The sequence below is a fragment of the Nannospalax galili genome, unplaced genomic scaffold (assembly GCF_000622305.1).
Source record: "Nannospalax galili isolate Female #2095 unplaced genomic scaffold, S.galili_v1.0 scaffold11, whole genome shotgun sequence".
Taxonomy (NCBI): domain Eukaryota; kingdom Metazoa; phylum Chordata; class Mammalia; order Rodentia; family Spalacidae; genus Nannospalax; species Nannospalax galili.
This window is the reverse complement of record NW_008330735.1, coordinates 408,341-420,297: the sequence shown is the minus strand read 5'-3', so window position 1 is coordinate 420,297 and position 11,957 is coordinate 408,341. Positions and strand designations below refer to the sequence as shown.

The window sequence follows — 11,957 nt, the reverse complement described above, 5'->3', positions numbered from 1 at the left end:
CTCTCTCTCTCTCTCTCTCTCTCTCTCTCTCTCTCTCTCTCATTTTGTTTTATATCACTGATGGCACCAAACCCAAGGATTCATACATACTAGGTAAATGCACAAAGCTACATCTTCAGCTTTACACTGTTATTTTTGTCTGGAGATATTTGCAGCCAAATTTAATTCTAAAATTCATTAAATCTTATGGTTTTTTTTTCCATTTTGCTACACTGCTTCTAGTTTGTAAAGCTTTTTCATACATTAATCTTGTCAAATGTTACTGAAAATTTAAAGGATATTGAATCCTTAAACTAAAATGCTACAACTCAAATGAGCTATTGGTTGAGATCTTGGCCCTTGAAGTCTCCAAGAGCTGTTTGTCTGAAAGGGGCATTTCACTCTACCTCACTGCCACTATAGGAAACACGGCCTGGTTTTATCACCATAATCAGCTTCATTCCTGTTGCAGTAATACTGACTACATTTATTGGACATTCACTATCAGTCTTGTAATGTCGTATCTAATTAACACATTAAATCCTCATAAAACTCCACAGAGCAGTTATAATTTTCCCTACTTTTCTGGTGAAGAAATAGAGACTCAGAGATATCAAGTTACTTGTCTCAAGCAAAATAAGTGACTTGTCAATAGCTTACCAGAATCAGTCTCAGTGTCATGCCCAATCCCTTAACTATAGCAGCTTACTTCTTCATTGTACCTCTGGTAGAAATGGACTCATAGAACTGAAAGAGCTGTCAGCAGCCTGTAAGTCTATTTAAAAGTATTTATTAGATTATTATAAGAAGGTATTCCAAAACTTAGCAGCTTATATCAACAACCATCTTATATCTGATACACGTGTTGGTTTAGAATTCAGGTGAGTTTCTCAAGGTAACACTGAGGGTCACTTAGTGAGGTTTAGCTGGCTGATAGCTGTTTAGGTCTGGAGGACCTAGGACAGCTTTATTTAATATGCTTAATGCCTCAGGGCAACCCAGAGGTGGAACCCACGTGGCCCTTTTCTGTTTCTATGCAGTCTTGTGACTTGTTAACATGTTATCTCTAAGGTGCAAGATAACTTCTTACGCCATAGCCTAGCACTCCAAGAGCAAGTACTGCACAAGAAGAAGAGAGGAAACTAGAATTTCTTCAGGCTTGCTACCCATAGTCACAACGCCCACACAGGCTGGTATCCTACCTCTTTATAAGATAACTACCAAGAAACTCTCAATCGACTATGACCTAATACTAAGTCAGTAGAAGGAACTTTCACAGAAAGAGGAAGGCAAATAATTTGGCCCCTTGAAATTTGTATGAGTTTTTGGAATTTCTCAAATAAAGACAACTCTCAGGGTGGCTTCAACAGCAGAAAGCCATTTTCTCACAGTTATAGAGACAGAGCAGGTTGTGAGTTTGATATCCTCTGAGGCCTCATAGCTTGCCCATGGCCTTTCCACTGTTCATGCACATCCTTGGAGTCTCTCACCTTATGAGAAGGCAGGCCCCACACTAGTATTCTCATTTTAAATTAAAAACCTCTTTTAAAACTCAGCTCAAAATATGGTTACATTTAGAGATACTACATATTGGGACTTCAGTATATGGAATTGGGAGTGGGGGAGAAGAGGCACAATTTAGCCAACAATAAATGTCAGGTCTAATGCCTTTAGGTAAATGGGAAAACATAGGCCTAAAGAGAGGAAATGTTTTGCCAAGGTCAAACAATCCAACCCTTAGCAGTAAACATGTGAACCTTTTCCCATGCAGTCCGCTAGGAAGCACCAGACAATTTCCCCAAGATTTATAGCCTATCTTACAGAAGGGAGAAAACAGGCAGCTCTAGTGTGGGGACCAGAGAGTCCTCATTTACTTTAGAGATTTCAGGCTAACATCCACCTTTATTATCGGCCAGTGAGGTCATCAGCCTCTCAGCACACCCAGACCTCTGAGCTGCTCATTCCTTTCCCCAGTTCTTGGCTGACATTTCTAGTGTTCAGGTCACTATTTGGATTCTGAATCACAGTAATATTGGAGAATATGATGTCCTTGTTTCTGCCTTAACATAGATCTGTCAAGACTTTAGGAACATCTCCACAGTAATTTGCAAACTCAGACCCATTCTGGGACTCTGAGTCATCGCATTAGTGCCCCCTAATTTGCAGTGTATACCCCATCTTTGATTTGCAGCTTGTGGATTTCAAGAATAACCTGCATCTTAGAAAGGAATTGGCTTGCATTCTATCTAGGCTTCTTCTAGGATGCACCTGCTCCCTTCTAGGATGGAGGTGGGGGAAGGGGTAACTCTGGAAGTAGTTTAAACCTCTGGGGGAATGTACAATTGGTCTCTATATTCCAATCCATGTTTCTATGTTGTATGAGATTAGAAGACACATCTTCCCAGTAAAAGGAGCAATTTAATTCTAAGTCATATAATAAAATTATATTAAGCTATTATATAGCAGTCATGTTTGGGGGGCAGTTCAGTTAAGTGAGACTGGCATGTCTCAACACAAAGTGCATTTCAACAAAAGCAAACATGCATGTATTAAGGGAAGAACAAGACAGAAAGGTTTATATGATCAGTTGCTAAAAAGTATAAATTATGGAAGCTGAAATCCCCAAGTTTTAATTCTTATTCTATCACTTTCAAACTATATGATTCATACATTATTTATTTATTTATTTATTATAACCACATTACTAAATGGCTTAAATAGAAGCATGTAGATACCAAGCAAAGAACATAGCACAAATAAATGCCCAATAGACTGCAGCTACTATTTGAATCTGTTTCCCAACATGGCTGCAAGAAATAAATGACGTGGGCTCTTAGTCTCTCCTACCCCTCACCAACCTTGTAAATTTTTCTCCAATCTTCTCCACTAAGTGATTTCTTTGAACATACAGTTGGTTGTGCTAGAATCTTTCTTTTTTCCTCATGTTCCATGAGCCAATTAGTAGCAGAGGAATGAACGCAGACAGTATGAAGGTGGGAATGCACAGTCCCATGTTGTCCAGGGCAAGGGAGGCAGTTAGAGGCTTTAGAATCCACATGCGCATCAGATATGCCTAAGGAGACATTGAGGAGAGCTGCCTCTTTCCTCCACCTGCTTCCACTGACCTACATTCAAAATATACCCCTTTTTCTCTCAATCCAAACCTTTATCATTTTCTACCTGGCCTCCACAGTACACTCTTGCCTAGACTCCAAACCTAAATTCCTCTAGACCATTTTTTTCTCTGGGTATCCAGTCAAGTTTACAGGTGATTGAAGCCTTGGAAATACCTTGACTTCAATATCTTCATCGAACAGCCCTCCTCCTCTTTTCAGAGCCAGAACTGCTGGGCTGAGCTGAGTCAGAAAGTTTAGCCCATGGAAAATTTAAGTAATAAGTAGACATTTTTATTTAAACTACTAAGTTTTGAAGTGATTACCTACATAGCTGTAACAACTAGCACAGCACCTGGGGAGCTTCCTGCTGGCTAATTTTCCCTCCTGGAATACTCTTTCCACATTCTTTGTTTAGGCTAATCCTTACTCAGAAACACAGGAAGGTGGGTTATAGGAAAGCAAGGATGCACAGTTTCATGTTGTATGGGTAGGGAAGGCAGTTAGAGAGTACATGATTATCAGATATTTATTTCCAAGGAGACACTGGGGAGAGCTGCCTCTCTCTTTCCTGTTTTCTGAATTACTGGCCTTCCACAGTAACCTGAGACTAAAGCAGTAGACTTAGAGCAGTTCTTCCCAGGTATTGTTCTACTGAAAAGATATAAAGTTGAAAATGAATTTCGACAGAAGTCTAGAGTCCTTTACTAGTTCCTTGTATGATTGTCCTGAGAGCTCACTGGGAAAATTTCAGTCTACCCAATACTAAACAGACAACATGAATGATGGTCAATTCGATAAACTATATTCCCTTGACATAAAATGACAGGCTTGGCCAGGATGACCCACAAGTCCTGAACTTCACATCTTTGAGCTTCACAGATTTAATGAAGACACTGGGACTTCATATGTCAAATCATGAACAACACTTTTTTTGTGAAGTATGAAAGAGACTGTTTCCCAGGATTGATGTGGGAGAAAAAGTAACTTAAAGGAAGAACACTGAGCACTGTAGCTACTTACATTTCTCTGCTGAATTGAAGGGGAATAAGTGCCATTTTGGGATGAAGCAGAAATGTGATGTGTTTCAGAAACAGAACCCTCGAGCCTAGGGAATGCTGGTAAAGTTCACCATATGCTCAAGTTCGAGGTTTCCATAGATTAATAAATAAGCTCATTTGAAAATGTTCTCAGGGAGCAAAGGTTTGCTTCCACATTTTCTGTCTCTCACTTATTTCCTGAACTCAATCTATTGTTTACCCCTACCCCCATTTGTGAGTAGTGGAGTTTTGCCAATAGGAACACTGCTAAGTGAGGCCTTTAGAAAAGCGACAGCCATTCTCTGGTCTTCATTCCTTGCCAAAATCCTTCTACTCCTGTCTCCATACGGCAGTCTTGTCTCATCCTATTACTTCCACTACTTTCAGCACGGTATCACCTCAGTCAGGTACCATCTTTTCTCTCCTTACAAAGGAAAACAGACCTAGTTTCTTTAACCTTTCAGCAAATTCCCCAAATCCCTCTGTCATTCTAGTTGCCTTCTGCTATGCCTTCTTTATTTCCAAAATATCCTATTTATAGAAAGAAACCCAGAATGAGCTCAGGACTCATCATATGACCTAACCAATCTTCTTCATATGACTAGAATAGTTTTCTCTGACTATTCTCTAACTTCTCTCCCATTCTGCAATTTTATTCAGTATATCAATCATATCTCTCTTCTTGTATTTTAATTCATGTAAAATGGAAAATATTCAGACTATATCCAATGTTATTGACATTAAGAGACTGGTGTTCACTGTGTTCAAGAGATTTCTAGAATTAATAAGCTGAGAAATGGGTTACAGTTTATGATCTGTATAACATAACATTAAAGTTAAAAGAATGAGAGCTTTTCTCCCTGTTTGGTTTTTTTTTTTTTTTTTAATTGTATGACATTCACTCTGATTCCTAAAAAGACTACTTAGCTGGCCCCACCATGTGAGTGAAACCCCTCACTGGGGAATTGTACCTTAGCACTCAGCTGTGCAAAACTAAGTGCAACCCTGTCACCTGGAAATTTGCTGAAAATGTCAAATCTTGGTTCCTATCCCAGACTCAGAATCTGCTTTCTAACAAGCCACCTAGGAGACTGGTGTATATATTAAATTATGAGATGCACAGATAAGCACATCTGAAAGGGTCCCTCCAGATGTTGTAGGCAGATTAGAACCCAAGCGTCTGTCTTGCTAGGCCCACTGAATTATAGATATTCTATTTTCCTCACTGATTTTCATTTGTCTTTTCATGATCTCTGGTGATTCCTTGAAAAGATGATTTCTTGCTTGATCTAACTCCAAGACGGTCTTATATTTAAGGATTTTGTAGGTCCTGGCCTGACATACTTTTGACTTGTCTCAGTCTCCTATCAACTTTTTATTTTAACAGTCATTTCCCCTTTACTTGCCACCCGTGTTTCCTTTCATTCATTTTTTTGCTTATGAGATGGTTTAGAAAGAGTCACTCAGTTCCTCCCCAGTGTTCCATGTGGTCTTGTTTCATCCTCATTATGCGGTTGTCTCATTTCTGAAATTGAGTTAAGACATGTCCAGATCTTCTTTCTCAGGCTTAGTTGTAAAGCTCAGGAATGCAAAGTGATGATTGCATACTAAACCATGAATTTCCTAAGGTTTTCTGTCTCTTCTTTTTGATGTTCTGATTGTTTTCTTTTTAAGTAAACTGGGTTTGGTAGATGGAAGATTTCTTGAGTTCTTTTTAAACATGAGCTAACACTAGGTTCTTGGCAATCATTGCCCATTCTTGTTTTCAGAAATCTTTCCAAATTGTGCATCGTGATTCTCTGCCTCTTCTCCTATTGCCTGTGGAGAACCATTAAAGATCAGGAAGTGACTAAGAGAGCCAATCTTTCTTCCTACCTGGTCAGAATCACTGCTCATAAACAGACATTTTTTTTTCTTTGTTACCTGTTTTTTAGGATCAGCAACTATGTTACCTCTAAAGCCTCTTTGCAGACACTATCCTTCAATGATTGTAACAAGTAATCCTTGGGTAATGAATAAGGGAAGGGAGCACTGAGGGAAGGAAAAAAAGACTGTCAATATCTTACAATAATTAAGTGCTCAACTCTGAGATTTCAATGATGCTTTAGGAAATTATTAGTATATGGGTCATTAGCCTTTATCAACCTGCCTGGCACAGAATAAGTGCAAGAGGAAGAAGGAAAAGTAGTAGTCAGAGAATAAGAAAAAAAAAAATAAGTCATCAAAAACAAGGTGAGATGGAGAACTCATCAATAACTACAACAAACTTATTTGTTAAGACTAACTGGGAGAAGGGAACAGGAGTGCTAGCTCATCCACATTCACCCTGATACACTAGAAGAATTCCTAGTCCATCATTCGAATGTGCTATTGTAAATTTCCATTTAGAAATCAAAAGAATAACTGTTTCAAAAGATATCCAAGCATCTCTTAATTTCCTAAGACAAAAAAGTTTCTCATGTCTGATTTCTATTACCTCTTTTACTAATTCTGAGATGCTTCATATATCTTTTTAATTGTGTTCTTGTACCATCTACATTTGAGGAGCCCTTTCTCATTCAATTTTGTAGCTGTCTTCATAAAGGGACTGGCAAAAGACAAGTTTTATAACTATGGCATTGGTAGAAAACTGTGTGGACAGCAAACAAAGCAAAAAACCCTTCCCTCTAGGTTGGGTTAAAAGTATTTTGCTTTAAATTTGAATTCACTGTTGGGTAGTGATCTTTAAGACACATTTGTTTATAATTCACTTTGAAATGTTCTTACCATTGCTAAAAATGAATGGGGTCAGATGAACTTGGAGAAGTGTGATACTCATATCACAGCTCACTAGAGTTCTGTGGGGGAAAAATGACATGACCATAGGAATAAGTGCTCCTGAGATTAAAACTGTAGCAGGTACACTGGTTGGCATCTATTTTAACAGGTAAAATGACTGCAACCTTTGCTTATATTAGGTACTGGATTTCTGCAGATGGAAAACAAAAAAGAATTATGTAAGTGTGTTTGTGAACATAAAAAGCTGAAGAGTTGATAATGAATCAATAGAAGAGAATTCTTCAGGTCACTGAGAAATCAAGAGAGAAAAATGTACATATGCCTGTATAATTGTCATGCACATACTTACATTATGTATTTTTGTAGGTCAAATGACATCTCTCTACTCTTCCCCACAACTCACTACAGCTAATTCTCATCACTCATCTTGGTCCATAAAGCTGTACTTTTGTAATAATAGCTCTAAATAGGGAGGGTCAAAAATATTCTTTTGGAAATATTCTCATTACAATAATGTGCTGTCCAATTCCAATCTAACCAGTCATTCATATTTTTAATCCAGAGGTACCTAAGCCAACAATTTAGTGTGCCCTCTAAAACACCATATTAATTTTCAGAATAAAGATGCATTGGAGGAGTATGTTGCCTATAGAGGCCAGAAACAGTTGAAAAAGTCAAAGAAATACATCACATGGATGACAATAAGAAATAAACATGTTCAGATAGAGGTCGTCTCCTGTGTCGTTTTAAGATTTCAGACCAGTCAGTACTGAAGTGACTGAATTTTTCAACAAGTGAGAGAACTTAATAACAGCATTAATGAATCATGTTCTCAATTTGCCCACAAAACCTGTACCCCAAGACCTCTGAGGATGGTTTTTGCCAACTGTCCCAGTCTTAGGGCAACATCTGCTGGTTAATTCATGGATGGACAAAAAGCGACAATATGAACAATATGAACAGTTCTTTTAGTTGGAGATAACTGTTGCCTTGGTGACCATAAGGGTGCTTGGTTTTCTTTTATGAAGATCCACCTCAAGTCTCCAGGCTCCTACCAAGTCTATAACTGTCTCTAATGAGGTCAAGGAAGCTGTTGTATAAAGTACCTTGGCTGGAGCCTAGAAAAAGCTGGGTTGACTTTGGAAACATCTTTAAAGAGATATGTGTGAACTCAACCCTAGACTTACTGCTAATACAAATAATATAGTACCCATGAAGGTTTCAAGGAACAGAGACCCATACACAGAATTAGGAAGTATAGCTTATGTTCTATAAATAAGGCATTCCTGAGATGGGAGGGGGAGGGGAGCCAAACCTTGATGCAGCAACTGAATGTTAATGTTCTAACTCATCCTTTAGTGTAACTCTGGTTTTATACATCAGGAAGCACTAATTACATTCAAACAGAGCACATCTGAATGGAATAAAGAAACTGGAAATTGGGAAGGACTGGGTGGTCTAAAACTTAAGAACTATCCACCATCTTCCGCAGCATCTCTCTGCCACATCCCTGCAGTCAATAGCGCCACAACCAGGGCCAGTGACGCGATTGGTGGGCTCCCCTTGGTGGGAACTCTGGAGGATGAGTAAAATTATGGTGTCTGTGCCAAAACGGCGAAACCTGAAAAGCGTCTGGGGACTTCCCAGGGCACTCGCGCTTCTCTGAGCGACCGGCATCTCCATAACAACTGGCTTACATTCATCTTCGCTTCCTCTGCTCGGCCTCGGCAGACACCGCCGAGAGTAGGCAAAGGACAGCTTCAGTGGAAAGATACCTTGAGCTAGCGCCTCCCTACGTTGGGGGATGTTAACGCTTGACCTACCGCTTATTTCCTGAGATTTCCGGAGTTCTGCCCAGGACTTCAGCAGAGCGCGGCGCCCCTCCCCCACAGCGCCCGTCTTTCTCTCTATTTTACACACACGGGGAGTTGGGGGAATTGTTTTATCGTTTCTCCTCCTTGAACTTCATCTTTTCCCTTTCAACTTACTTTCCTCCAACACGTGACCTCTCCACTTCTCAGCGCAGCCACTGGCAGGGAAGCGCGGTGCCAAGCGTGAGCTTTCTGGGAGACCCCCACCTCCCGCCTCCCGGTGCTCGCAAATGCAGCCCACCTCCCGGAGCTCCTGGCACTGGTTTCCAGCTGTGCTCACCCTGACACCCTGGGAGCCGTGGAGCCCCCATGTTAAGGCCGGGACTTGGGGGAAGAAGCACCCTTTGGACGCGGAGCCGGGAGCCTGAAGCCTGGAGCCTGGTGCCGATCCTCGCCTCCCAGCTCTGTGCTCTGTGGCTCGCCTGGCCGACTTAGATGCACACAGGGGCTGTTAACTCACATTTGGGAAGCCATAACCCATTAGAGCAAACGCAGTCATAACTTCATTCAACTCAGCCACTTGAGAGCTCGGCTTACACGGGTTCCTGTGGGCAACTAGTGGCTCGGCCCCGGTGCCTCTCGCCTAGTCATCAGTCCCTAAGAGGAAAAGGGAAAGTTGTCGGGCTGCTGTGCGCTTCGACGCATACTGTTGTTCCCGAGAACAAGTCACTTACTCCCCGCTCCATCACCCAGCCCCCACCCCCCATTTGATCATCACTCACGACCTCGTCGGCTGGAGACCCTTAGTCATGGTGGGGGAGGGGTGGACGAACTTTTCTAAGAAGTTTCCTTTTTACCAAGGGAGTCACAGTGAGTTGGTCACGTAAACTGCACGGAGATGGCGTCGTTGCCCCCTCCCCTTGCCCCCTCCCCGCTGCGCTTTTCTGGCAATCTTATTAAAGCGGTAGCCTACTGGTGCTGATAAGCAACAAGTTCCCCAGCGGTCTTCCCGCCGTAGCCTGACAAGGCGATGGTTTTCTTACCTGGCGACAGGGAAATCTCCTGAGCCAAGCTCATCTTTGCCAGAGCCCCAGGTGTGACCTGAGCTGTGGGCAAGGGAGCGGTGCACAGGCTGTTATTTTTATGGGGGTACCCTGATACTCCTCACTTTCTCTGGGAACTTTCTGTGCCAGGACCCAGTGACCGGCGGAGAGAAGGCAGCTTCAGGAAACACACGCTATATAGCAGAGCAATTGGACAGTCACTGGTAACCTCGCTCATTCATTAGAACCACGTAAGAACTCAAAGGGAAACGTGTCTCTCGGAGTGAGGGCGTTTGCGTTAATCTATAGGTTTCCAGCATCGAAACCAGTTGCTTTGTCTTCTGTAGTCGTCAAGGTGGTTGAGAGTTTAAGCTTGCGGATATTGCAAACGGTTATTAGATTCATAAGTCACAGCAAGTGGTGGGCGATCCACTGAGCAAAGCCGAACTTCTCACATGATGACTTCAAACAAGACACATTACCTTCCAGCATCTGTTGGGGAGACGAGATTTTAAGACACTTGAGTCTCCAGGACAGCAAAGGCACAATGGTGAGTAGCAATAAACCCTGCATTATAACTGAAAAATCTTGACATGTTGCTTAACAACAGGCTTATCACGGCTCTTCCTAGCACTTCACACACCAAAGAACAGCAGCTACTCAGGCCAGGGGAATCGGGTTTTTACACAGTGCAACTTTAATTGGAATCATTTGAGATTTAACACAGCAGTGTGGAACTGCGTGGAACAAACTTGGAATTGAAGGGGGGTGTTATACTGGCTGTTCAAAGCTGATGCTTCTCTGCCAGCCGTCTTGTGTTCCATTCCTTGCTTTACGTGTATGGTGTATGAGCATATTGTATGATTTATATGTGGGCATGTAATTGACATCCTTAAGAGGGTTAATTTCCATCTAAAAACAATAATGCTGTTAGAGGTTGGGATTTGGGGGTGGAGGGGTAAGGATGGGGTAGAGACTGAGTTTAGGTGAGGATAGGGGTGGAGTTGGGGGAGAGAGGAATAAGTCAGAAGTGCCTCTCACCAATAGTGAAATGGGTAATACTTCATAGATGAAAAGGGTCTCATCAACATGTGATCAACTATTAACAGGATGGCTTTGGCAAAGCCATCCGCACGTGACAAAACGTAAGGAAGTGGAAGAAACCGTCTAGAGCAATATCAAGTACCACTTATTAGAGATTTTTTAGCCTTTTCCTCTTGCTGCGCCGGGTGTGTGATCCGGGCGAGCAGAGTCCATTCAGCACCTTGGACAGAGCCAACGGATTTGTCCGAGGTGGTAGTACTCCAGGTATCCTTCTTTTCCTCGCTGTCGAGCCAACCCGGTGTCGCCCTTAAAAAGCGTCTTTTCCGAGGTTTGGCTCACACTGAGATCGGGGCTGGAGAGGGAGTCAGATTTTGGAGCGGAGCGTTTGGAGAGCGAGCCCCAGTTTGGTCCCCTCATTGAGCTCCCTGAAGTTGGCTTCCTAGCGGTGTAAGCTGGAATAGACTCTTGGCAAGCACCGGGTTGGTATACTGGGTTAACTTTGGGAAATGCAAGTGTTTATCTCCAGGATCTAGCCACCGGGGTGGTGTAAGCCGCAAAGAAGGTAAGCACCGGGGCGGGGACCCTGCATGCCCAATTCTGAGCTATTTTGATACTCGATCTTCTGGAAAGGACACGTAGTGGAGGGGAGGAAGTAGAGGGAGAGCACAAGAAGGGGTTGTTTCTTGGTATTTGCCCAGTTTAAATTGCCTTAGGTGAGAACCTGGGGCAAAGCGAGGTGGGGGGGGGAGGGAAGCTCAATCTTCCTGCGGATATGAGTTTAGTTAACTTGAACCTGCAAAATATGTGATTCAAATGTAAGATTTCTCTCATTTCTCCCTTTCCCTCCTTCTTTTCCGTTCTTTTTGCTTGTGTGTATATGTATGTGGTGTGTGTATGCGTACAGTAGATTCATTACTAATTAAGAAGCTTTTGCACAGCATTCGATTTCCTAAAATTTGACTTTGTACCATTTAGAATCAGACCATGTACCGAGGTAGCGTGCAGTGGGGAAAGGGGAGGTTGGGGAGAGGGAAGGGGGTAACACTGAATCTCTTCAAAATGAATCAAGGTAATTTCAGCTCTTCTAGTGAAGAGAATTCATTCTCTCAGTATCCTTCCCTCCCTCTCTTTCCCCCTCCCCCTCCTTCC

At 42.2% G+C, this 11,957-nt stretch overlaps 1 protein-coding gene and 1 long non-coding RNA gene across 3 annotated transcripts in view; one reads left to right on the top strand and one right to left on the bottom strand.

Annotated features, from left to right (window-relative positions):
• Positions 1 to 9,897, bottom strand: part of LOC115067397 — a 71,464-nt gene extending 61,567 nt beyond the window's left edge. Inside the window, exons 1-2 of the long non-coding RNA XR_003846812.1 lie at positions 9,765 to 9,897; positions 9,242 to 9,378 (exon numbers count right to left, since the gene is read on the bottom strand). This is a non-coding gene — a long non-coding RNA (uncharacterized LOC115067397). The remainder of the gene's footprint in view (positions 1 to 9,241; positions 9,379 to 9,764) is intronic.
• A 106-nt stretch (positions 9,898 to 10,003) lies between these two features.
• Bdnf (brain derived neurotrophic factor) overlaps positions 10,004 to 11,957 on the top strand; it is a 48,103-nt gene continuing 46,149 nt past the window's right edge. The window contains exon 1 of one of the 2 annotated variants that reach the window (XM_008851139.2): positions 10,004 to 10,314. In XM_008851139.2, the coding sequence (XP_008849361.1) occupies positions 10,312 to 10,314 (3 nt within the window). In that variant the 5' untranslated portion in view covers positions 10,004 to 10,311. Of the gene's footprint in view, positions 10,315 to 10,882; positions 11,371 to 11,957 lie in introns of those variants that run through there. The other variant, XM_008851150.2, reaches the window with a different exon arrangement.